This window comes from Gossypium arboreum, chromosome 12, assembly GCF_025698485.1.
Source record: "Gossypium arboreum isolate Shixiya-1 chromosome 12, ASM2569848v2, whole genome shotgun sequence".
In the NCBI taxonomy this organism is placed as follows: Eukaryota; Viridiplantae; Streptophyta; class Magnoliopsida; order Malvales; family Malvaceae; genus Gossypium; species Gossypium arboreum.
The window spans coordinates 8,310,910-8,338,646 of NC_069081.1; the positions used below are offsets into that span (position 1 = coordinate 8,310,910).

The window sequence follows — 27,737 nt, forward strand, 5'->3', positions numbered from 1 at the left end:
AGACATCTGCCTATACATCCCTAAATCAACACATTTTACATGCCAAATATTGTTAAAGAAATATTTTGTTTTATTGATTTTTTTTTGTCAACAAACAACTGCGGTAGAATATTTCTAGGTAAATTAGATTGAAAATACAAAGAAAAAAAAGAGAAGAGTTGCATTGATTGATAGATGTTTCCAATACAAGAAATTCAAAAAATTAAGAAATAATGGCAAATAAAATTACAGCCGCCTTGAATTTGGGACAACTCCAGTCCAATCTGAAATCTAGCTTCGTCTTCCTTGTTCAAGGAACAATTACGAGTGCAAAACACAATTTGGAATTGACCCGAAATGACCACACTTGAATCACATCACCTACCTTCAAGTCATTACCTTCTACCACTGATTTCCACCCAGTTACTAAGACATAGAGGAGCTGAAACGGCCTGTTGGCTTTGGCATGTCCCATATTCTCAAACTCATGTCCCTGGTTTTCAAACATGGCTCAATCACCAATGCTTCTATCCCTCCTTGCTGCTTTGTTTCAGCTCTTCATCTGTAAGAAACTCGACCTCGACTTGATTCATGGGTATGGAGAGACGTCCGTGGTGCTTGCTCAAATCAGTTTTGTAGAGTGCCTTTTGTATAATTAGTTTCTCCTCGCTTCCATCCATGCATTTGATTATCTCTTTGAACCTTTGGGGCAAACAGGGTTGAGCCCCAAAAGTAGCCTCGTGCTTGAGCTTTTTCCTTTTCTGTTTCGGCATCGGCTGCTTTGCTCTACTTGACTCAACCCTTTCTTTTCGTTTCTTTGAAGAACCAGCTGGAGGCTGGTTCGTAATCACGTCTTCGTCGATGGCAGCAATTATAACATCAGTTCCAAATATTCTCACAGTTGTATAGTTTGTGGGTCGGGTATCAACGCCAGACGAGTTGTTGTCGTCAATTTTGTTCAACCCTTGTTTCAGTTTCAGTCTCATCGTTTCTTCGTCCAACCTCTCTACCAAGGCAGCCGCATCTAGCAAGCACTGGAAGGGACTCCGATCTTCATCATTTTCCTTTAAACCCATCGTTTCTTCTTTTCTTGACTACGTCCAATGCAGTGAAAAGGGCAGAGAAGAAGAAGCAGAAGCTCTATAAAAAGTGAAATAAACCGACTTAGATCATATCAATTCTCATCAACATGAGAATTCCTATTTCTTTTGGAGTTTGAAAATTAATTTTTCCTATACCTACAAGGATTCTCAGATCGTTTTCAACTTATAATAAATTTGGAAAACCCAAATAAAATAAAATAAAATCCCACTTATACACTAACTAAGATAAATTTACTAGTGTAGATTTAAAAAAAAAAAAAGCAAGATATTTACAAGATTAAATAGTTTTGTATAAGCTGAAATTTGTAATAAAGGAAGACTTAGCCTTTTCTTCAACGTAATAATTTTGAACTAATTCAGTTTGACTTAATATTTATTCGGTTAAATTTCTCAATTAGTCCTCATACTTTACCAAAATTTTAGACTTAGTCCTTGTATTTTTCTAGTTGGTCAATTTTAGTTGAAATTTTACTCCTAACCCAAACAATAAAGGTTAAATCCGTTCGACTACTAGCCATTTACTATGTGTGTAGTCTTGGTAGAAGCCTATGGATACTAATTGGGCTAAATAGAAATAATTCAATTGAACTTGATTTGAGTTAAATTTAGATTAATTAAATAATTAAATTGAATTTGTGTAGAATCATTAGTGCTCGAATAATGATTAAATTGAAAATATGTTTAAACTAGATTGATAAGCTATAAAAGTAACATATTTTAATCCCACTCTTAATGCGTTTTTGGATGATTAATTGTACAAATTAGTGAACTTGATGCTCCTGATCCTTTAAATTCATGTTTCTATACAGGTGAGCATAGGGGAGTGAAAGTAGTGAAAAACAAGCGAAAACCGGACAAAAAGAATGTAAATGATGTTATAAGATGATATTAGTTACCTATATAAATGAATATATTGTTATGTTGAGGTTTAATATGGAATGTATTCTTCGTTGTTTTGAGATATTTTCGGGTTTGAGTATAAACTTCAAAAAATCATGCACTGTGGGGTTTGGTGTGAATGAAGAATTTCTGTATCGCATGGCAGCTTTATGCAAATGTAAGATAGGGGTGTTGCCTATCTGTTATTTGGGTATACCGTTAGGAGCGGATCCGAGGAGAATTGCTACTTGAGCGGTTGTAGTTGAGAGATTTAGAAAGAAATTGTCGGGTTGGAAGTGTAAAGCTATGTCATGGGCTACTAGGATTGTATTGATAAATGCAGTGTTATCGACTTTGCCCATTTACTTCATGTCACTTTTTCAGGCACCGGTGTCAGTTATTAAAAAAAATAGATAAAATAACGAGAAGCTTTATGTGTGGTAGCTTTGATGGAAAACGGAAAATGGCGAAAGTTAGTTGGAAACAGATATGCAGGCTAACTAAAAAAGGTAGAGCCGGAGTGGTTAATCTTGCGATAAAAAACAAAGCCCTATTAGCAAAATGGAGATGGCGTGTTGCAGTTGATAGAAAGGCATTGTGAAGAAAAGTGATTTTAGCTCAGTATGGCATAAATGTGAAACAATGGCGATTTAGTGCGAGCAAAATGAAAAAAAATGTCAACGGTCTGGAGAGGGATAGTGGAGAATTTGTTAGATGCTGAGTGGCTACTTGGATGGGAGATAAAGATTTTAGTTGGAAGATAGGGAATAGAAAGGCTATGTTGTTTTGGGTGGATAAATGGAGTGGTAATGGTACTTTAAAACAGGATTTTCCTAGACTTTTTCATTTAGCTAAAATAAAAAAGGTTCGATTTTTTATTACTCGTTCAATAATGGTTTTTGTAATGTTAAATGGGAAGAGTTATTTGTACGACCTCTATTGGATCGAGAATTGGAGATTCTTTGTCATCTCATTGAAAGGGTAAGTTGCGAGGTCTTAGTTCCGGAGGTGGAGGATCAGCTATTATGGGCGCACGATGTTAAAGGTGAGTTCTCAGTGAAGCAATTATCTAAACTACTGCTTGAGGGAGAAGGGGATGATTCCATTTTTGCCTTTAATAGAATATGGAAATTAAAAGTCCCTTCTAAGGTGCGTAACTTTCTTTGGTTGCTAGCTATAGACAGAGTTCCTACAAAGGATTTCTTAATAAAGAGAGGGGTGAAAATACAAGCCATATTGAATGTGTGTTCTTGGTGTAATAGGGAGCTGGAGAGGGCGGACCATTTGTTTTTTAAGTGTAATTTTATTGATGGGTTTTGGAAGAGGATTTTTAATTAATGGGACGTTGGATGGAAAGTGGTGAACAACTTCGAAGAATTTTACTCGTCATGTTTCAAAGTGAAGTTTGTTGGTTCTTGCAAGAGTCTGTGGCTGATTGCAATTGCGGCGTCTTGTTGGTCTATTTGGCTTGCGAGGAATGAAATAGTGTTTGAAAATAAAGTGTTGTCGATGGCTACGCTAATCTTTCATTCCAAGATGAGGGCATTATTATGGGTAAGAGCTGCTTTCAACGAGTGCATAATTCAAGAGAGATTATGGTGGTTTTGTCCGTATAAGTGCAGTCTTTCTAAATCTGGCTCAAGAGGTTGGTGTTATCCTTCACATGGGTGGCTAAAATTTAACATTAGTGGAACTGCTTCTGAGAGTGCTTCAGGCTATGGAGGCGTGATGAGTGACAAGGAAAGTAGTGTTAGAGCATTATTCTCGAGTCCATGTGACGCATGCGTTGGATATTTTTATTGAGATAGGTTGGAAGGGAAGTTCATTAATTGTCGAAATGGGCTCAAGGGTGGTTTATAACTGGATTTTAGACAAAAAAAAAAAAAGACCATGGTCAAAACAAGCTATATTTGCAGACTTAGAAAGGAGGATTGCCTGTGTTGGAAAGATATCATTTTTAATAGCTAATCTGAACAGTAATGAAATGGCAGAAACACTAGCAACTGCTGGAATGAGTAGGCAATGTTTGTTTAAGGCTTGGTGGTGAATTGGGTCTATTTTTTTTAGGATGTTTGAGAATATGGGTTTGCTGTTGTATGAGTCTATATGGTGTTTCAATGTTTGGTTGTTGTTCCTTTTGATCAAAGAGTGATCCTTTTTTAGGGGATTTCGATTTGTTTGGTGTTTGGAGGGGCTCTGTTTTGTGAGTGCTTTTTGATATTCAGGGTTGTTTGATTGATTGGGGGTAGGTGTGTTTTTGTATGTTATTTACTTCATTGTGGTAGTGTTCTACCATTATTGAGTAAAAAAAATATGGAATGTTTAAGTTTATGTATAAGAAAGTATGAAATAGGCACGATTTGGGTTGAAATGGTATGAAAATTTGCAGTAGCTTGAAATGGTGTTTTAATGGATTGTTTGGATAATATATGTGAAATACCTATGAGTATTCATTGGAGAGGACATGATTTAGATGTATTTGGTTGTGATTTGAATTGGTTGAAGATTAGTTTTTGAATTACTTGATGTCTAAGATTGCAGGAAATAGTAAACTTGATGTTTAAGGTTCATTTTGAGTCCACACGTCCAAACACACGGGCGTGTGACTGGACCGTGCACACACCCGTGTGTGACATACGGCTAACACATGGGTGTGTGGTTTGGCCGTGTGTCCCCTGTAACTTTAAAATTTCAAAACAGAATGCTCAAGTAATTTCACACGGACAGAGACACGGACGTGTGTCTCAGCCGTGTGAGGCACACGGCCTAGCACATGGGCGTATAGCTGGCTGTGTAGTCTAAGTCAGAGAGTTACACATGTTCAGATACGACTTGAGGCAGGAGTGTGTCCTATAGTCACACAGGCGTGTCTCTTGACCACACTGGTGTGTGTGCCCTGTATCTAGGAAAATTTTTAAAATTTCACAAAAAATTTCTACAGTACACGATTTGGTCTCGATTTGTTTCTAACTCAAATTTTGGGCCTCGAGGGCTCAAAAGAGGGACAATATGGTTAAATTATGATGTGTATGTTAAATGATTATGTAATGTTTATATTTGATCTGAAAAGTCCAGTAATACTCTGTACCCCTGTTCCGGTGACGGATAAAGGTTAGGGGGTGTTTCAGGCCAACTCAGTTAGGAATTAACTGTGTTGGCAACATTGTACCGAGAGATGTGTCAAGTGACGCAATCACAGAAAATTAAAATTGGTGATTGTATGCTCCTACTGCAATCATGAACGTGGTATCGGTTGCCATTTTTACGTCCTCGAGTTGACTACCCGTATACATTTCTACTCGTAACAAGGTAAAATTTATTAGATAATATTTTTACTGTAATAATTTTTTTAAAATTTAAAATTTTAAAGTTAACATATTATTTCAATAGGTGGAACCATGGGCCGAGTTATGTGGGACTACCGGAGGAGCTTCAAGATATACGACTCTTATTACATCAATGATAGAAAGTTAATGTTAGCATTTCTGAAATTTTAATTATATAATATTAATGTAAGGATTTAAAATTTATTAGTAAGTATATAATTGAAATTATTATTTTGTACTATAGTTTGAATGGACGTCATACTCCAATTTGATAATTCAAGCATGCATCCTATCCGAATTCTTAGTGAATCCCAACATCTGGCACGTGAAGGTGCCATTGGTAGTTTATGCTACGGTGGAGATGCATGAATTTGATCGAGTTATGCAGCAGTTTAGGTTTAGGGAAATGATTTCACCGCCACCCCAAGACATTGGAGACCTGCACAAGATCGACTTGTAGGGGAGAACCTAGAAAGACTAGGCTAAATTCCACAAGCAATATATCAACATTTGGGAGCATAGGTTTGACTTTTTGCCTAATCATGAAAGCATTATTGCTCGTGAATTAGTTGTCAATCCATTGTACATGTCATGGTTTAGACACCATGAAAAGCCATATCTACTATTGGAGGAGGCGAGGTGTAGGCAACTTCATTTGAGGAGGCCACAACGACTACCTAGGAATCCAAGGTCTAGAGCAGGTGCTGAAGCAGGTCCATCATCGGCACCAACACAACAAGAGACACCACTGTCCGCACCTTCTCCCAGTCAGTATGGCTCGACTTATTTTGGTTCATGTATGTTATTTGCACCACATTTGTTCATTGTTTCTATGCCTTCTACAGGTATAAGGTTTTTTGCACCACCTCCGTCCCTAGCATATTACAGTCTGATGACTTCAACGTATCCACCGACGATGATGTATCCGCTGTCGTTGATGTATCCGTCGATGATATTTGTGCCACCAACGACATTTCCACCATATTTTATGCCACCAGTGTTTGGGACACCATACATTTATACGTCGTTAGTCTCACAAACACCTCGGGCATCATTGTTCTACCAAGGTGGATCATCTTTGCAAGCACTTATTCCTAGAACAGAGGAGAAACGATGGCAATATAGGAGCACACCTCACCCAACAACGGATGACAGAGATGAAGATGAACACGAAGAAAAAACTCGTCTCACAATCGATGAAGATGAAGAAGAGGATGAAGAGTCGGAACCACAACTTATACGAAGAATAAATTTGTCTCACACTGACGCCCATCTAGTCTAGCACACATTCGGTCCGACCAGGCCGATGATTTTTTCCTTTCTTCTCATGTAAATCTTAATTGTAAAGCTAAGTTTTCCTCACCCGAATCCTTCAAATGATATTTTTGCAAGCCATGCTTCTGAGGCAAAAGGTTTGCATATTGTGAAAAGTTTTCCTCACTCGAGAATTCTTTAGATATCCAAGGATTCCCAGATAATATTTTCAAGGCACGCGAGTAGCTTTTGCAGCATATTTACTTATTCTTATTGTCAACCCCCCTTTCGCAATGTCTACCTCAAACACGAACATAATTAAGAATTCAATCAATTAATCAATCAATTGTGCAATTCAATCGAATACAATTATAACTAGAGAATGTGTACATAAAAGTAAAGTTATAATGTGTACATAAAAGTAAAGTTATAATATTGATACATAGACTGATTTTTTGGTCCTATTTTTATTTTTTATTATAATGTTTACTTCAAATAGTTAATATTGTTGATTACTTTGATAAAAAATTTATGTGAATTTTAAACAAAATATTGTTCTAACAAAAATTTTCTTTTGCATGATGTGTTGGAATAAACTTTTTTTAAATTCCACTTTAGCTACAAAAATTATCTAATAAATTTACGTCTATTGGAATTTTTTTCTTACATGATCACCATATATTTAACAGAAAAATTAAAATATTACTCCAGCAAATTTAATAAAAATTTATTGGTGTTAAGATTTAGAGTTGAATTGTTAAATTCAAAAACTTGAGGGTTTTAACCCTTAAACAAGAACATTATTAAAATGGCCTAAACCCTAAACATTTATCCAATGGACCCTAATATGCCTCTTAAAAAACATAAAAGAAAAACCCTAAATTAATTTAAGGTAGAGAATGAGAAAATGCGTCTAGCTCAATGTGTTTTCTTATAAAGTATATTGAAAATGCGTCTACATTTCAAAAATCGACCCAATCCCACAAAATTTTAGAAAAAATATAATCCCATAAATATTAAAAATTTGACATTTTCTCTTAAATAATTACCTTCCATTATTTCGTAATTTGTACTAATTTCTCCATAATTTGTGTTGTTAGTTAATCAAGTCCATATATTTGACTATAATCATTTCCATAGTCATATATTATATTAATTTCTCTAAATTTTATGATGTTGACTAATCAATTATGTAATGTATTGCTCATTTTATCGTACTTTACAACAATCAGTTTTATATATTACCTATTTCTATAAATTAATGTAGTCAAAATACTAATTAATGCAAATTCTTCTAGGTTCCAATTAATCCTATTTTTCACTCTAAATATTGCAAATCTCATTCCGACTAGAGAGAATAAAATTCGACTTTTCCATTAGAATTATCTTGAATTGGATCATTCGGTTAGGTACAAACGTTTACTCGAAAAGTAGAAGAATTTGAATAAAAATATAGACTCAAAAAATAGACTTAAATATAAAATAAGGCTTGCTTTCTAAACAGGTCGGGTCTCGGGTAAGATTTTTTAGCCTAGGCTCGTCTAGTCCGAATCTGTCTAAATTTTTTTCATGCTACTATTTATTGTTGTTTTGCTGTCATTTTGCTATTATATTGCTACTATTTTTTTTGTTATTGTTTGGATATTGTATAACTCTTGTTTTTCTTGTTAACTTTACTCTATTTAGAGGCATCTGCTTGCTAAGTTGCAATTATTTTAGTGAATTTTCAATTTGTTGAGAAGCATTTAGTTTAATGTTTTTAATATATTTGACATATTATATTTTTAAAATTTATTTTTATATAAAAAAAATTAATATAAGTTGGGCTCAATTTTATTTTTTTTTATTTGTGTTGTGCTTGATCAAAATTTTAGGTCCATCCCTTAGACTAAACCCAAGCTTAAAAAATAACCTAAAATTTAACATCAATCCAACGCAACCCATAATCAACTCTACTTAACACGTACCACTAAGTGAAAATATTGGAGTTTGCAATGTTTGCTTAAATTTTTCAATATTCCGAATTAGTTTACATGCTCCTATATTAACAAAATTTTCACTCGTGCTTTTCTTGCAGATTTTTTTCATATATAATGCAAAGTACGTGGGCAAAGAAGGAATTTTCATCACATAGATCACACAAACGAGAATTAAAGGTAGTATATTCGATTGCTTGGATTATTATTGTTAAATAATTGTTTTTTATCTTTTAATTAATTTAGTTATTACTTAATTTGTTTTTTATAAAAAATTCCACTATGTTTTTAAATATTTTATTTTACCATTTTGTGCATTTAACTTTTTAAAATATTTGACTTTATATCAATTTTATTCCAGATTTTTAATGGAATGCCATCATTTAAAAAATTGCTAATTTGTAGCAAAAGATAGAGATGTAAAACAACTTATATGAAGAGCAAAGCAAGAGAATGGAGGAAGAAAAGGGAAGTTTCTAAAGAAGTCCCTATATATTTTAGAAGTAAATTGTATTTCGTCCTACTTTTATTGTTTTTGTACAAAGTTATCCTTTAATATAATTAACATCTTTATATCTTATTAATAAAATAAGTAGAGTTTAAGGTTTGTATTACGTATTAGCAAAATTAGTAAACATTAATTTTTCATCTATTTTGAGATAATTTAATAAATAACGTAAATTTAAGGATTAAACATTATATGATAATGATGATGATATATTTTCAAGTGAATATTTTCACTACTATTTCCTTGCAAAACATATGACAACATGAGTATTTCTTTCTTTCTTTCTTATATAAGATAGCACAACTAGAACAAGTTAAAGCCTAATGGCTCCCAAATTTTATAATAATAAAAATTCATTAGTGAATCAAAGAATCATGTTCCCAAATCTCATAAAAAAAATTCAAAGGTAAATAAAAAGAATAAAAAACTAAGCAAACAAACTTTTACACACCATTGGATCATAAACTTAGCAAATAGCCAATTTTCAAGTTGCGATTACATATTGGATGTACTTAAGCAAACAAGAAACAAAAATCATTAGTATTTATCGAAGAACGTTGCATTTTAAATATTAATATTTATTGTAACATTCCTAACACTCATTGAAATGAGAATAATTTTATTTTGAGTTTGCACTTGTTAGAATTTTTTAAATAGATCAAATATTTTTTTTTTAAATCAGTGACGAAGGTAATTGAATATTATAAGACTTTTGAATTTAGAGAAATTAATTTAGGATATTGACTAAATAGTAAAAGTATAAGAAATGTTGGGCAATAGTGTAAAAATTAAAAATAAGAAATTACTAGATTAGATGGATAAAAAAAAATGAGGAATGACTAGAAGAGAATTTTAATAATGAAAAGTACATGGGAACGTGAATGAGATTGAAAGTGATTTGGGACCATTTGTTTGAAATGATTGTGGTTAGATTTTTCTTTAATTAAATATTAGTAATAAATTTAATGTACAAAAAAAGAATTTTGATAGATTTTTTATTGAAAAGATGTAGAAAAAGAAAGAAAAGAAAGTCAACCATCATCATCTTTTTACCTTATCTCCCACGTCTCTCACTTCCATTTTTAACAAGTTTTTAATTTCTTCCATTTTGGTCCCTTCTTCCATTACCAACCCTTTCAAGCTTTAACTTCAATTTCCTCCATGGATTTTTAGTGAAATCCCAAGAACAACTTCATGACAAGTTAAGTCGTTTGTGAAGTTAGCTAGAATACATACTTGTGGAAAGAGAAAAGAAAAGTTAAGGATTTGAGAAGGAAGGTAAGATGATGAAGTTTTTTTTTATTTATTTAGGATTTCATGTCTATTTCATCTAAATGCGTGGGAATAGTATGTAATTGTAAGATAAAAGAAGTGAAGCACAGATTAGGGATAAAGGCAAGGGAGTTGCAAAAGAGTGAAGAAGAAGAAAATGACTCATCCAAGTATTAGATTGTAAGTATATCAATAATTTTACTTGTTTAATTAAACCTTAAATGGAAAACTTGATAAATTGGTTTAGTATCATACATGAGAATTATTTGTATATGAAAATGATGATTTATTTTATGGAATTTATTTGAATGTGAAATTGTATTCTTATTATGAATTGAAAAGTGTATGTGTAGTGAAATTGGTGAGAAGAACTAAATTGCAAATAGTGTAAAAGTTAGATGGGTGAAATAGATGATGATATGAAGTATTTAAGTGAAATATAAAATGTTGAAAATAGACATCAAGTGAAATTTGATGATTGTTGATTTTATATGGATAAGAACTAAATTGTAAAAATAGTAAAGTTTGAATTGTTTTATTTGTTGAGAAAATGTAAATAAATTGTATAGTTTAAATGCCCAAGTAAATAAAATGAGAACTAGTAGGATATAAGTGGCATGCCATTAGTAAAATTTTTATACACGCAAATGATAGTGGCATTATGGTGCATGTTTTAGTGGCACTATGATGCAAGTGACAATAGCACACTCGTGCAATTGACAATAGCACTTCGGTGCAATCTATTGACTTTTATCCTATACATCCTATGGAGTCTACAATTGGGCAATAAATTTTTAAGGTAAGTGATTACAATGATGATAATGGTAAGTAACTCAAAAAGTTGTTAACTTAGTACCTCATTATAATTATTAATGAATTGAATTCATGTGTGATGATATTGATTTGTAAGGTATATATATATATATAGTAATGGATTAATTTAAAATGCAAAGTTTAATTCTTGATATACTTACATGAGCTTAATGCGTCGTTTCTTTAACGCATAGGTGAAGATTGTTTTGAAACTTTAGAGTGAAGATCAATTCTGACTCATCTCAATACAAACCGAGGCTTGGAAGAGAGTATGTTTTGATTTTTGGCAATAATTGATGGCATGTACATAGGGTCATGTTAACAATGTTGTGGATGAACTTTCATGGAAACATTTGATAGTATTTGATTCTTCATGCAAATTTTGTAAACTTGGACTTGTTTAATTTAGTTTTAAGTGGCATTATATGATGTCTTGATGGGGAACCATGTGTGATAATGTTTAGGAAGTGTTGTGGAATGAATTAAAAATGTTTAGATTTTGTTTTAATTGTTTCAAACATGTTCTAGACAATCTACCTTAGGTGTCGTGACCATCCAATACTCAATGTCACAACATTAGCTCAATGTCGCAATATCCGACCCGTAGTGTCGTAACATTGGAGCATGGGAGTCTCTAATGAGTAATCTATTTTGGGTGTCGCGACACTCATACCCCAGTGTCGTGACATTGACTTTGTTTGTCCTGTTTTGATTTGAATAGGCCTGATTGGCCCTCGATTGAAACTAGATTTTAGGGAAAGCTTAGAAATATTTTGAATAACTCCAAAGGAATCTAACTATGTTAAATCAAAGCTTCAAAATTTATGATCGAATTGAGTAACTTAATGTATTAATGTGGCATTCTTTGCTTGTGAGAAATCGGTTCACTCCAAGTAAGGGATGTTACATTTATATCTATATGTATATGATAATTACTTTTGTGAAAATTTTAGTTTCATTTCTCTTTTGATATTAAAAGCAACCAAATCTTCTATAATAAACCATTAATAAACCATATAAATAAGTTATCATAATTAGGTTTAAGGGTGATTCAATTGAATCAAGGTGTAATAAAAATGAATTTATTATAATTTTATAAAAAATCCATATTAACAAATGTTAAATGAACTTGTAAAAACAAAAAATCTATAACAAAGACAATACTATAATGTATTTTTAGGTAATCTTATATTTTGTCAACCAAACACTTGAATAGTATATTCCAATCAAATGAATCAAATAAGTAATCTTACATTTCATCCGTAATCTTATTTCAAAATGTAATCTAGGATTCAGTGAACCAAACACACCCTAAACGCTTTGAAAGTTAGGCTACTTTATTGCGAAAGAAGCCTGAGTATGCCATGACGGATCCCTTTTTCAAAGAAGAGATAATGACATGAATGACCCATTTACTTTATCAAATCTTATCAGTTGCGAACATTTTGAGGCTCTGCGTGAAGTTAGAAGACAAAATATGAAGATAAAATCGACCACCTGGTAGACGACACTTCGAAGGCGTCTTCTAAAATGAGTCTGACCTCCTCTCAACAACTAATTTTTGAGTGTGTTAATTTTACAGGGCCCGGTCTCACCAAATTGGGCTACTTTTAATTATTGTAGCCTGTAAAAGTAAGAATGTTGGAACCATCAGTTGCACAATTCACGATTTTTTCATTCTTGAATTTGGTAGACAAAGCCAATTGAGGTAAATGTGAGCAGACTGATTACCTGTTCTCAAAGCATGTTTGAACACAATACCATCAAACCTATCTCATTAGGTTAGACACAAGATGATCAGTACCTGTAAAAAAAAAACGCAACATACCGAGGAATTTTGGCTAAGAGATACGAATCCCCTCACCTCACGTGTTACCGGCCATAGGAATAAGTGTTGTATAAATGGAAAATGCAAAAGAAAAGAGAACCCTTAAACCCTACTACTGTCATCTCTTTTTTCTTTCGATACAATAGAATAGCAGGCAAAGCATGGCCATGGCTTTTGCGACCTTCAATCTATCTCCTTCTCTAAGATTTGTTAGCAACAACAAAGGCTTTTTCGATTCTCAATTATCCAACTCTTTTTTATCATCACATTTGTTCCTTGGGACTTCTTCTTTCTCGGTGCCGACTCTCAGTTTCTCCACCATTCATCAAACCTCGCGTTGCCCCCACATCAACGCCTCACCATGCTCCTCTACTTGCTTCAGATGCTTTGCCCAGAAATCACCGGTTGATGGCCTCGGCAGTAACGGCGCTTCCGGTAGGATAACAACTGCTCTATTTTTATCTATTACACATTTCTCCATTTTTCTTGCTTTTAGTTCGAATTTTCGTTTTTATTTACTCAAGGAAAAGTTATGGATTATTTCGGTGAATAGCTTTTTCTTTTGACCTTCTATTATTAAATTGTGATTTGGTGAGATTTGATGTACTGTTCGCACATGTTTGCATTACTTTACCGATGTGACTGACTACTGGGAAATGAAGAAAAGGGGTTGAATTGAGTAAAATTTCTCAAAATCTTGTTATTTGCCACTGCTACAGAGAGACTGGTTGTGCTAGTTATTGGTGGAGGAGGAAGAGAACATGCACTTTGCTATGCATTGCAGCGCTCTCCTTCTTGTGATGCCGTCTTCTGTGCACCAGGCAATGCTGGTATTTCCAGCTCTGGGAATGCAACTTGTATTCCTGAGCTTGACATTTCTGATAGCTCAGCTGTAATTTCTTTCTGCCGCAAATGGGGTGTTGGGTTAGTTGTTGTAGGACCAGAGGCTCCCCTTGTTTCAGGTCTTGCCAATGATTTGGTAAAGGTCGGAATTCCAACTTTCGGCCCTTCAGCTGAGGCTGCTGCTTTGGAAGGTTCTAAGAACTTCATGAAAAGCATATGTGACAAATATGGAATTCCTACTGCTAAGGTTTGTTCCACAATACATTCTTGCTAAATTTTAATTTGCTGACATTTTTTCCTCTATTCTTTTGTGAGTACATATTGTCGCATAGACTTTACATGGTGAACTTGTTTGCTACCTTATTAATTGCATAGTGTTATCACCTTTAGTTTGGTTGTGCGAGAATAGAAAAGGCCTTATTAAGCTGAGCAAATGTTCTTGATTCTTACCGCATCATAACGTTGTGATTTTTTATCCTGTTTTTTGCTTATGTTTATGTTTAAATTTTTGGTGCAGTATCAAACATTTTCAGATGCATCAGCTGCAAAGCAATATATTAAAGAACAAGGAGCACCTATCGTTATCAAAGCAGATGGCCTGGCTGCTGGAAAAGGAGTTATTGTTGCCATGGCACTAGAGGAGGCATATGAGGCTGTTGATTCAATGCTTGTTGAGGGTATTTTTGGTTCTGCTGGTTGCCGTGTTATTGTTGAGGAATTTCTTGAAGGAGAAGAAGCATCATTCTTTGCCTTGGTGGATGGAGAGAATGCCATACCACTGGAATCTGCTCAGGACCATAAACGGGTCGGAGATGGTGATACAGGTCCTAATACTGGTGGGATGGGAGCATATTCTCCTGCACCAGTCTTAACGGAAGAACTTCAATCTTTGGTCATGGAATCCATTATTCTCCCAACAGTGAAGGGTATGTCAGCAGAGGGATGCAAATTTGTTGGTGTCTTATATGCTGGACTAATGATCGAGAAGAAGTCTGGATTACCTAAACTAATTGAGTACAACGTCCGCTTTGGAGATCCAGAGTGTCAGGTCAGTTACAGGCTATTGGTTGGTTTATATGCATGATTTAGTTTTAAAGTTAAGCTTTTAATATTTTTAAACCTTCGACCAGGCATTATAAACACCTTGGAACACTATGTCAATTATATGAATTTTGTGTGTTCACGGTATCTGTAACTGCGTTCTGTTAACTTAAGGATTTAGTGCAGCCCTTTTTGTTACGTTAAGTGAGAACTTGATTAGCACTTTAGCAGTAAGCTCCTCAATGTAATGCTGGGAGGTTTATTTCTTTATATGTTAGTTCTGATATCTGTTTCTCCATATTAGGTTAACAATTTTGTGTTATTAACAATGACGTGTGGGTAATTGTGTTACCTTGGAATTAAGGAAAAGATAAGACAGGAAACGTTACAAGGGAAAGGCATAAGAATTTGTACTCATCCGTTATGCTATTTATTTGCCTTGCTTCACTTTCTCTTCTCTCATACCTTTGCTTGTTCAGTTCTTCTATGATATTATTGCTGGGATCCAGTCCTTGGGATAGTGGTCAGTAGTCTGATGCACTTTAGTGGTGCACATATCAACCATCATGTAGAAAACCAGATACCTGGGAATCACCGTTGGATAATTTTATGACATGTTCCTTTAGAACCCTAGGAACAACCTGGCAGTTCTAACACTGTATTCCTTTATGTATAACTACTTTGCTTACAAACAATCTTGTTCCGAACTCTCATTTATTACAGTTGTGGAATACATTTTTGAGATTAATTATCTAACTGATAGCTTTGAAGTAATTGGTAGATTAAAATTTTGGAGTTATCTATTACAGGTTTCATTTAGTCAGTGTTTGTGCATTGGAGTTATTTTGAAGGGCCTGAAAGTCATATGATACGAAATAACTAGTAGTATTTCTTTTCTTATCCTAGTGAACAAGGTTAGAAACAAAATGATGGTTGGAATTTGAAAGTCTCTAGTTTTGCAAACTGACCATGTGACAGAAGGCCTAAAGGATGAAGAAGTTGATATTGGACATTAGATTGCGCTTACATCACATATGATAAGTATAAGCTTTCCATTAGACTGTTATTATCCTCGGCTAATTTTTACTTATGGCATGCAGAATATTGTTAGTTGGGGCATAAATTAATCTTAGATTCATAAATTGTTTTGATGGGTTTTCCACACAGGTTCTGATGATTCGTTTGGAGTCTGATCTTGCGAAAGTTCTGCTAGCAGCTTGTAGAGGAGAGCTGAAAGGGGTGTCACTAAACTGGTCCCCTGGGTCTGCCATGGTGGTAGTAATGGCAAGCCAAGGTTACCCTGGCTCCTATGAGAAAGGGACTGTGATTCGGAGCCTCGAAGAAGCTGAAAATGTGGCTCCTTGTGTGAAGATATTCCATGCTGGAACTGCACTTGATTTGGATGGAAATTTCGTTGCCAGGGGAGGCCGTGTTCTTGGGGTTACTGCTAAGGGCAGAGATCTTAAAGAAGCACGGGATAGAGCATATGATGCAGTTGAAGAAATCAAGTGGCCTGGAGGATTCTACCGGCGGGATATCGGATGGAGAGCACTTCCTCAGAGTGAATTTGCTAGAAATGCCTAGTTATTTCACATTATAATACTCTGGACTACTTGACATCTTATAATGTTGGATGCTTTATAACTGGCTCTTACACTAACTGAAAATTGAAGTCACCCATGAAACAGAGGTAAACGAAACTTGTCTGACTCACCCTTATTCTGAATTTCCAGATTATATTTTCTTCATATATATATATATATATGGTACTGTCCTTAGATTTTGTTTAGTTGTAAATTAACAATCTTGTTGTATAGATATATAATAAGAGAGAACATAAAGGGTTTGGCAAAAGAGGAATATGTATGTGTGTGTAAAAAAACAAAAAACACAAAAAAAGAAGCAAATATTAAAGCAGGTCGACATAAATGAAATACCAATATAAGATCTAATAACTCAACAGCTTACTGTTATTTTATTTTATTGAAGGCTTCAATTTAATCATTCTTCTAAGTTTAGTGCAATAAAGACGGATCAAGTTGTTCTTGATCATATAATTTATTAATATTAGTTCTTCGGATTAAAATAATATTTAACCAATGATTTTTCATAAGTACTATTTATCGATAATTTAATAAAATATATAAATAATTTTACTAATTAGATTTTTATTGTGTTGCCATACACTTAAATTCAAATTTTATGAGTTATTTTTATTTTATTTTTAAAACTAAATTAAATTACTTATATAACCCTTCAAACATATGTTTTTGTTTTAAAATTTTGGTTATTTAGTAATTTTTAATTAAGTTGGAACATAATTGATTTACGATTTAGAAAGATTAAATGATAATAAAGATATATTATAAATGAAGAGGTATCTGCTCAAATCGATGTAAAATTAGAGTGATTTACACCGTCTCAAGATCATATTTCATGCTCATTTATATAAATTGTTGTGTAAAAACTTTTGGTCGTATAAAAAGTTAAAAAAAAATGTGTAAAACAATTTCAATTGTATATAGATGTAAGTAGAGACATCCTCTTTATAAATTTAAAGATACAATCACAAGACAAGTAAAAGGTATTATGAAACAAATGTAATTATATAAAACCAAAATGAGATTTTAATAAAATGATGAAGTTAAAAGATTAAATATTATATTATGTTTAATTTCCATATATTTTTTAGGGTAAACCACACTTATGGTCACTTTAAAATAAGATCTGTTTTATTTTGGTCACTTCAATTTCTTTTTCAATTTAGTTAATCTAAATAAAATAATTGTGTGAATTACTTGCAACAGTTAAATTTTCATTTTCTTTTAATGAATTGCTAATATAGCACATTAGCACATTAAGTGATTAACACGCGATATATTTTGACTACTTTTAACTAAAGTTTAGGGACGTCTCTATAATTATTTCAAAACTTTTTCTCTCTATTTATAGAGAGGTTTCAATTTTAGTTAAAAGTTAAAAAGAAAAAATATTAAATATCAATCACTCAATAGGTTAATGTATCACATTAATAATCTGTTAAAAAATATAAAATTTAACTAAAATTTTAAAATAATTAAATTAAAAAAAAATCAAAATAGCACATCTTTAGAGTAATATCTCTTTTTAAAATTGACACCAATCGAATCAATTATAAGGGGTTACAACCAATTGAATAAATGACGAAAATAAATTTAATACTTCAAAAATGCTTAATGAAAGTAGATTGGCAACTGAGATAACAGGTGAGGTCTGTGAAGTTTAAAGAACGCCAATGTTGAAAGCACAGTTAAAAAAAGGTGTGAGAGAAAGAGAAAGAGAAAGTCACATTATCAATAGAATCTCTAATCTCACTATTTCATTCAAACCCCATTTTTACTTCTTCTATCTCTCTCAACTCTTTCCCCCCTTAGCCTCTCTCTTTTTAACTATTCTTTTCTTTTTCTTTTCTTTTCTCTATCAAGCAACCCCTCTTCTATTATTTATTTTCTTTCTGGTTTTAGGGTATGTTGTTGGAATTTTCCAACGTGAAACTCTCGCAGTTTCCATCCACCTCGAAATAGAACCAAGGGATTGGCATTTTCGGCTTCATATGGCATGACCTTCGTTTCCATTCGTTTCTTCTGCTTCCCTATCTGCCCCAACTATCCTACCCAAGATTTCCACTTTAGTTCTTGCACTGCCTAAAACGTATGATTTTTTTTAGGTCTAATTTGTTGTAACATTCTTTTTCCATTTTTGTTTTTTAGTCTATTTGCAGTTGTGGGATCTAATTTTTTTTCCTTGAATTTGAGGATACTTGTCCAATTTGAACTATATTTGGGTTTTCAGTGTTGTCAGTTTGTGAAAATTGGTTCATTTTGTCGTTAATTTGAGCTAAATTGATGTCTATTTCTGCTTGTTTGTGGAAAACGAGTATGAAACTTGCCTCCATTTGATATTAATTTGAATATTTACGCTTGTATAGGTTTCTGATCTGCTCAGTTTTGGTAAAAAATGCTTAAAAAGAAAAAAGAGAAAAAAGATAAGTGTGTATGCTAGTTTTTGTTCGGTTTTGACGAGTTGAGCTGTTTCCAAAATTTGGATTAGGTTCATTTACGGAAATGATTGAAAGAATGTTGCTTTACTTGGACTGAAGTTTGGTTTGAATAAACAAAACATGTATAGGGTTGAAAAGAGTAATGCACTGAGCAATGGCGCTAAGGGTTCCTGCTCCAAAGGCGGCTGAGATTGCTATAGCGTCCATTGGATGTGGATATGATATCGGTACAGATATTAGGCTCAAATACTGTAAAGTGGATTCTAAAGATCCATGTCTTATTGAGATCGATGAAGATGGAGGCCGTGAGATTGTTTTGCCTGGTGGAATTTCAGTACCCAACGTGTCCAAGTCAATAAAATGTGATAAAGGGGAGCGCACACGATTCAGGTCTGATGTTCTCTCCTTCCAACAGGTAATTTTATTCTTTGTCCGACGCTTTCCTATCAGTTTATTCAGCTTCTATGTGTTTTTCTTTGCGTACTAACCCATTCAAACTGGAAAACCACTAGATACCTGCGTAGTAGCTGATATAATCTATTTCTATCATCAAATTAGTATTTCAATGGTTGTGGCATTAGTCAACTATTGTGGACGATGTATAAGAAATGGCAGTCATGTTTGCAGTTTGATTCTGTTTTTTCAGTGTTTGTAATGAGAGTCTGCTTTTTTTCATTTCATTTCTTTTATTTTCCCCAGATGTCAGAGCAGTTCAACCAAGAAATATCTTGGACTGGAAAAATACCTTCAGGCCTCTTCAATTCCATGTTTGAATTCTCTGGTTGTTGGCAAAGAGATGCTGCCAATACTAAGACACTTGCTTTTGATGGGGTGTTCATCACCCTCTACTCAGTTGCACTGGAGAAATCTCAAATGGTGCTACGTGATCATGTCAAGAAAGCAGTCCCATCTACATGGGAACCTGCAGCGTTAGCAAGGTGAATTTCTACACATTTGATCTTTGATCTCTGGCGCCAGAGTTCTTAAATAAGACCCTGGCATCTAGTAGTGTTGTTTCCTTCATTTGATAAATTGGGTGTCAGCAATTCAGCCTATGCTTATTTCTCTCCCTTTTCATTGAATTTTTCTATCACATGGAGAATAATGTAATGATCAAGTTCCAAACTTTTTGGTTCTGGTTCAGCTTGTATATGCTTGATGAAAATAACTAGAATGCTATTATGTTAGTTGGTATAAATCTTCTGATTTCCACGGCCTGCTTTATTTTATGTTCTTTACTTTCTGCTGTATAGTATTTGAGGTCTGCTATATAATTTTGGTGGCATCCCAGGTTTATTGGCACTTATGGCACCCACATTGTTGTTGGTGTGAAGATGGGAGGGAAGGATGTTATTTACATAAAACAGCAGCATTCCTCAACTCTTCAACCTGCTGATATCCAGAAAAGGCTGAAGGATATGGCTGATAAGAGGTTTTTAGATGCCAATGAACATTATGGAACTGTGTCTGAGCAAGTTTTCCAGAGCGACAAGGTTTGCAATAGAACTATCAATAATACACTTCAAATCTGTAGTTGTATATCTTGATGAATCATGCCTACTGTTTTCATGGAATGAACTCAATTTATGGTTCCCATGAGATACCTTTCAAGCAGGATGTTATTTTGGAAATTGTTATGAATTGTTGCATGTTGGCTTCTAAATTTGTTTTTAGTTCAGAAGGGAGATTTCTTTTTCTCTCTTAATATGCTAAGTTATAGTCCAGCATCATATTGGTATTTCATGACTGCTTGTGAGATACCAGTTAAATGGTTATCAGAGAAAGTCTGCTATTGTTTTAAATGTTTAGGGTTTGGACCAGGACTTGGAGTTGAATCTGTTTTTGCTTTACCACTGTTTGATGAGAATGGTGTTTTTTTGTCTTTCAATTATGTTAGTAGTTTTGTTTTTGTTTGATATTACTTTGACACACTATGCTTTAATTGCTTGCCGTAGGTTAGTAGAGTTATATCTCTTTGTCCGTGTGTTCTGATCTGCTTCCATCTTTAGTAGTGGAAGTTATCTTTTTAGTTTGTTATTGGGTTTAATTTTTGTGCCAGTAGTTAATTATGAGTGGAATTATTGGCATTATTTGTGATGCTTTATAAGGTATCTTATCTAATCATCTCTATTCCAGTTTGAAATCAGGGAGCAACGGCTAAGGTTTGGCCATAATAGCCCATCAAGTTCATATGCACATAAAGAGGTTTGTGTTCTGATTTTCATATAGTGTGGTTAGTGAACAGTTAAAAAGTGTAAAGGTTAATTTTTTCCCCAATATCGATGATGTTAAAAATTGTAGGATATTCTAAGCATTTACAAAAGGAGAGGTGGAAGTGATAATAGAAACCTATCTCATAATGATTGGTTACAAACAGTTCAGTCAGAGCCTGATGTGATTTCAATGTCCTTTATCCCAATTACTTCTCTGTTGAATGGAGTCCCTGGTAGTGGATTTCTGAGCCATGCCATAAATCTGTATTTGCGATGTAAGCAAGATCTATATCTATTGCACTTTGGTTTTCTACTTTTACATCTATATTGTTTCTTTCATTAATGGAATACATTTATTTTCTGGAAGGAGTATGTTTCAGGTTTTTATTTTTATTTTTATTTTTGCTTCACTAACCATCTTATTATTATGTTATAAGAATCAAAGTCATGAGTTCTGAGCTGATTTTGGTTGAATTTGAATTGTTAAATGACCATAAGTTTTCAGTAAATACAACATTGCATTAATAGGATGTGATCTTAGATCACTTTTATTGTCATGGAATCCTTAACTAGCGGTGCTTGAACCAAGAAGTCAGGTCGCATTTTATTTGATGTTGCCATGAAACAAGATCATTTGTTATTTCCTTCATTTGCCCACTGCTACAAAGTGCAAATGATATTTCTTTCTTTTATGGCAAACAGTCTCTATGCATGTTTCATCCATAAGCTGTTACTCTTACAGATAAACCACCGATTGAAGAACTCCACCAGTTTTTGGAATTTCAACTTCCAAGACAGTGGGCGCCAGTTTTCAGTGAGCTTCCTCTTGGCCCACAACGAAAGCAACAAAGCACTTCATCTTTGCAATTCAGTTTCATGGGGCCCAAGCTTTTTGTGAACACTACTCCGGTAAAGCATTTTCTAAAGTTGGAAATTTTTTGTTTGATGCGTCTGAGTGTTTGACCATGTAGGTTTCACCCATGTATGTATTGAGTTGTTCTTAAACTTACAAAACATGTTGATGTGCTGCTGTTGAATTTATAGATGATCACTAGAGTCTCTTCAGCATTGTATGTTTAAAAGGTTATAACATTTTGTAATGAGACAAGATTTATCTATAATTACATACATATATATAGGATGCTTCAAGGGAACTCATATCAATGATACTTCATCTTCTTTAGGTATTGTAAAGAGAATAATTCAACTTTGTTCCATATTGTGGGTGTAATGTTGAGAACTAACATTAATTCTTGCATCGTTTAAGCTGTGGCCTTTTTTTGGCAATGTCTTATACCTTGTTCATGTTGAAAGGAAGGAACCATAGCTGATATCTAGTTTCATAACAGGTTGATGTGGGTAAGAGGCCAGTGACCGGCCTCCGACTATATCTAGAAGGTAAAAGGAGTAATCGCTTGGCCATCCACTTGCAGCATCTTTCCTCTCTTCCAAAAATCTTCCAACTTGTAGATGATCCAAATGAGAACTTCAGCCAAATGTCTCGTGATCGTAAATACTATGAGAAAGTTTATTGGAAGAACTACTCTCATGTATGCACTGCTCCTGTCGAGGCTGAAGAGGATCTTTCCATAGTAACTGGAGCACAACTGCAGGTTGAGAATCATGGTTTTAAAAATATTCTCTTTTTACGGCTACGCTTTTCAACTGTCTTGGGAGCTATGTCTCTTAAGCAGCCAGAATGGGATGGATCACCTGGGTTGGCAGCTAAGTCAGGACTCATATCAACACTAATTAGTCATCACTTCACAACCGTTCAGAGGCCAGCTCCAAGGCCAGCTGATGTGAATATAAACTCTGCTGTTTATCCTGGAGGCCCGCCTGTACCTGTCCAAGTTCCCAAGCTTTTGAAATTTGTCGATACAACAGAGCTGACAAGAGGGCCAGAAGAAACTCCTGGATATTGGGTTGTTTCGGGGGCAAGATTAGTTGTTGAGAAGGGAAGGATCCGTCTTCGGGTTCAGTATTCTTTATTGACTGCAATATTACCTGATGAAGATGGCTTAGAGGAGCAGTAGCAGATTTTTCTCTCACCTCTTATCACCTTGTTTTTCCTCGCACACCACGTATAAACAAATATGAATACGAAAAAAGAAGAGAGAATTGATGAAACATAAGCGGTCATGTTTACAGGGATAGAACTAGAAGGGATGGTTGAAGGTGATACGATGATTGGGTGTGCGTTGAGGATGTTGGCTGTATCATTGTTTTCCTTGCTTGCAATTTGTATCTTATAATGTAATTTTTTTTTTCTTGTTTCTAATATCGGTTCCTCAAGTTGATGTATCTAGTAAGGTGTTACACGGACTCTCGATTCGGGTATATATGTTTTTTTTAATGTTTTTATCATATATGCATTTTGAATCTTTACATCAGTGTTTGAATATACATTGGATACATGTATAACTGAAAAGTGTTTAGGTTAGGTTACGAGGAGTCCTATGATGCATGTCATTCTTGATCTGCATGTAATCTAATATCCTTTTTCACACCACAAACAGCCACTTAATCTGCCTTTATATGTTTCACATTGGCTTCATGTTTTCCTATTGAAGTATCTTCTTCTAAAAACTAGAACATATGTAATTAATTCATACGTTAGACTTCGAAGATATTGTGTTTATAAATAAGATTCAAGGTTTTAGATATAGTTAAAGGACATTATGATAATTAATAGGATTATAATTTCATAATAAGTATCGATGGGTGTCGAAATCAACAAAATAATAGTAATTAGCAGTATAGAGCAATAGGGTTGAATCTTCAGGGATTGGTTATCTAATTTCGCCTTTTTTGTGACCTGAATCGATGTTAATAAAAATAGGGGTTTAAATTGGTTAAGATAATAAAAGAAGAAAATATAAAAAATAAAATAAAATAGATTCAAAAATGTAAAAAATAAATAAATTTAAGAAAATAAAATAAATAGATAAACAAAATATTTTTTTAAGCTTAGCCTTAGGCTCGGTGTACTCTAATCTTGAATTGATCCTTCAAATAGACTTTTCCTTCCAAGCAATAAACTGGTTATAATGATCAAGAACATCTCGATCACCAACTTTTCCTTATGTAATCAATCCTAATACGACTTGCAAACTAACTCTTGCCAAATTTCTAACTGCGATACATGTGTATGTGTTTGCAATTTAAGATTTCAACAGCCTTGTGATCTGAAAAGCTCAACTCGAATCAACAGCCTCAACCGCATGAGTCATTTAAATTCGAACTCTATCTCCTTTGACGGAATCCAACTGGCTTTTCCCACCTAGACATGTCAATTTGTTAGCAGGAATTCAAATACAACACGACCGATTCGTCTTCCTAACTATACGCTAAACAACCCCAACCCAACGTGTATTTTTTTGAATGGAAGTTGAATCAACTTTAAAGGACGAATTTGTACTATCCCATATACTAGAGAGATAGAAAATACTAAGTTTAGAGGTTTTTTTGAGTAGGCTCGTATCTCACTATTGTTTTATTAGAGCAAGTTTCGGGCTAAAGCTAAAAAGGGTTTAGTTAATCATGTGAAAATAGATTTGTGAAATTGTAAGTGATGGAAAGGGGAAAGGCCTTGGAAATCAATTAAACCAACAAGTTGAAAGTAAAAGAAAAAAATTTGAAATGGCTAGAATATAGCGGAAAAAAGTGTTTTCAATTAGTTATAGTCAGTAGGTATTTATACAGACTTTTAGTACTAAAATTTAGCTAACTTTTTCTTAAATATTATCACTAAATAATCCTAACTATTATCACTAAATATAATCACTAAATAATTCAAAATTTAAAATCAAATTTAAACTAGAATTTAAACTAATTACAGAATTGTAATAATATAAAAATTCTTCAATCTTTATCCAGCCACTTTTTAAAAAATCTTTAACTTTTCAATTTTTATCTAGTTATTTTTGAATCTTCAATCTTTCAATCAGGCCCTCCTCTTTATTTTTTGTTCCAATTTTGCTCCTTTTACAAGAGTTTAAATTCAATACACTAACTTTATTCCTAATAAGAAAAATCTAAATTTGATAGCATTTTATTTGATAATTAACCAAAAATAAATATATTAAAAATACAAATTTATCTTACTCTTAAATATTATTTAACAGTACAATTTCAACCAAAGTAACTATTTTTTGCTTGGGGATCAGTTTTCAAAGTACTAAGATATAATATTAGGACTTGTATGAACTTCTACTGTTATTATTGTAATTTGTATGGATAGGGGAGTTGGGAGGATTGATAGTTGAAAATCTGTTATATGTGTCAAATGCTTAATATGTCGTCATCTAAAAACAAATAAAGAAAGAAGACAAGGAATGGAGAATCCTAATGGAATACGACTTGGATTTCCACCAATGCCGCGTGCCATTCGCAAAGGTCAATGCCATGTTGTCAAATGGCGCACACATACATATATGGTTTGGCATAATTATTTTTTTCCCTCTAACTTAATAAAAAATCATTTTAATTTTTATTTTTTAGTCCTTAAATTTATATATTTTATCAAATCATCTCAAAATAGATAAAAAATTAACGTTTGTTACCTTTGCCGATATAGCATATATGTGAATTGTCATGTAGTTAATTAATATTTTAAAATTGAAAAATATTTTTAAATATTTTTATACTATTTTAATAATTTTAATGATTTTTAATTTGTTAAAAATTAAAATTTTAATTAAATATTAACGTGTCATCTAGATAATAATTTATATATACATCACATTAGCGACGTTAAAAATATTAGATTTTTATTTATTTTAGAGTAATTTGATAAAAATTAGAGGGATATAAATGATGAAGGTTAGGTTTTCAAATGTTTGTACAAAATTTTATTATTCATACAATTATGGATGATGAATCAAGGGAGACACAGTTGTATCGTGAGGGACACTATAACACCATTGCTTTATTATTAGAAGCATAATTTTGGCTTTTGTCTTGTTTTTTCCCCCTTCCCAACAATGACCACGGCAACCAAACACACTTCCTTTCAAACCTTTTATACAGTAAACACAAGCCAGCAATTCACTTTTTTTTTTCTTAAAGAAAGAATATTTTACAAATACAAATATAAAATGCAAGTAGAATACACAGAAGGATTAAGAATCCAATATGATCCGGATTAAAATTTATACACAATTCATATATTCGGATTAAAAAGAATTAGAGAAGTATATGTACTTAGAAGTATATTGAATTTTGATCACTTTATTAAAAAGATAGATAAATTAAATTAGTTTTTACGTTAAAATTTTTTGTTAAATAATGACGTGAAACATGCTGAAATTATTTTATGGGTAAACTATAAAATGGTCACCTAACTATACTTTTCATTAAATTTTGGTGACTCAACTATTAATATTTTCGATAAAATTTTTCATTTTAGTTCTAATTCTAAAAAATTTAATAAATTTGACCCTCAATATTTAAAAATCTGTCAATTTAATCTTAGCTCTAGAAATTTTAAAATTATTCTTTAAAAAAAATCATTTTTAACCCTTTATAACTCATTGGCCCGACCCAGACTTTAAAAAATTTAACCCACTCTGAATCCGAACCTGAACCCAAAAATTAATAGTATACTTGACTCCAATCCGACTCAAGTTTAATTTTTTTATATTTTTTTTTGTAAAATTGTGATTAATTATTTTTTTTTAAAAAATGAAAAGTTTTGGCACAATTTCTTATTAGATTTGCTTAATGATTTATCTCTGGAGTTATGTGCTAATGTATATTTACACATATACTATGATTAAAACACAAAAGAAAAAAGAAGGAACAAAAATTTCTTTAATAAATTATTAAATTAAGAAGATAGAAAATGGAGAAAATCACCTTACAATGGTGAAAGGGGGACTAGTATTGAGGTAGTAGAATGAGACTAGTAGTGATAAATTTTAGGGATTTTTAATTTATTTAATATTTAACATATAAAAAGAGTAATTTCATAAATATCTCGAAGAGGGATGGATGGTTTCATTCTAAACTCGACTGATTGTTTTCAAAAATTAACCTGCTCTACCCCGACCCCTAACTTCAACAAAAAAACTTGACCCTATCAGGTCAAGTTCGGGTTTTTTTTGTCATTCTTATGACTAACTCATGTGATATATTAAAATAAGAAAAAAAAGCACTATTTTTCAAGTCACTTGCAAAAGAACTTTAAATAGTTGGGATAAATCATAAAAAAAAAATTTAAGATCCAAAATAAAATAAAGACATTAAAAATGTTATCTGATTGAGTAGTAATGTAGTCAATTATTTCAAATAGGTTCCAAATCAATTGGTTGGTAAGTATGGAGCCTAAATCATAGTTAAAAAAATTATTGCAAGTGACTTGAAAGAGTGTACTCTTTTTTTTTTTAAATATCTCACATGGGTTAGTCGATGTGTTATAAAGAGCTAAAATGAAATTTAAAAAATATATATATTTTAAAAATTTTAGAGTTAGGAGTAAATTGCTAGATTTTGTAAATGTTGGGGCCAAATTTATTAATTTTTTAGAGTTAGAACTAAAATGACAAATTTTATAAACATTAAGGGCTAATTTTTTTAATTTTTTATATTTAGGATCAAATTTATAGAATGTGTAAACATTAGAGGTTAATTTGATTATTAAACCAATAAAAAAAGTCCACA

The 27,737-nt window shown here is 32.9% G+C and overlaps 3 protein-coding genes and 1 long non-coding RNA gene across 7 annotated transcripts; 3 read left to right on the plus strand and 1 right to left on the minus strand.

Annotated features, from left to right (window-relative positions):
- Nucleotides 1–506: 506 nt before the first annotated feature.
- Nucleotides 507–1,215, minus strand: LOC108477624 (uncharacterized). Its single transcript, XM_017780144.2, has one exon. The coding sequence runs from the start codon at nt 1,053–1,055 to the stop codon at nt 507–509; it is 549 nt and encodes a 182-aa protein (XP_017635633.2). The 5' UTR covers nt 1,056–1,215.
- Nucleotides 1,216–10,028: 8,813 nt separating this feature from the next.
- LOC128285684 (uncharacterized) lies at nt 10,029–11,618 on the plus strand. The gene is made up of 2 exons (XR_008276218.1): nt 10,029–10,477; nt 11,305–11,618. It is a non-coding gene; the product is annotated as an uncharacterized LOC128285684 (long non-coding RNA).
- A 1,124-nt stretch (nt 11,619–12,742) lies between these two features.
- LOC108479998 (phosphoribosylamine--glycine ligase-like) lies at nt 12,743–16,676 on the plus strand. The gene is made up of 4 exons (XM_017782885.2): nt 12,743–13,373; nt 13,658–14,028; nt 14,299–14,829; nt 15,990–16,676. Exons 1-4 carry the CDS (start codon nt 13,100–13,102, stop codon nt 16,404–16,406), a joined length of 1,593 nt encoding a protein of 530 aa, XP_017638374.1. The 5' UTR covers nt 12,743–13,099; the 3' UTR covers nt 16,407–16,676.
- Nucleotides 16,677–17,979: 1,303 nt separating this feature from the next.
- On the plus strand, nt 17,980–23,505 carry LOC108479812 (MACPF domain-containing protein At4g24290-like). 4 transcript variants are annotated; one of them, XM_053023311.1, is made up of 8 exons: nt 17,980–18,067; nt 18,990–19,276; nt 19,561–19,799; nt 20,153–20,354; nt 20,998–21,066; nt 21,163–21,349; nt 21,817–21,983; nt 22,424–23,505. In XM_053023311.1, exons 2-8 carry the CDS (start codon nt 19,016–19,018, stop codon nt 23,108–23,110), a joined length of 1,812 nt encoding a protein of 603 aa, XP_052879271.1. In that variant the 5' UTR covers nt 17,980–18,067; nt 18,990–19,015; the 3' UTR covers nt 23,111–23,505. The 4 variants fall into 4 exon arrangements, with proteins under 4 accessions (XP_052879271.1, XP_052879270.1, XP_052879269.1 ...); XM_053023310.1 differs by having other exon boundaries at nt 18,004–18,121; XM_053023309.1 differs by lacking the exon at nt 17,980–18,067 and adding an exon at nt 18,085–18,512 and having other exon boundaries at nt 18,790–19,276.
- The last annotated feature ends 4,232 nt before the right edge of the window (nt 23,506–27,737 follow it).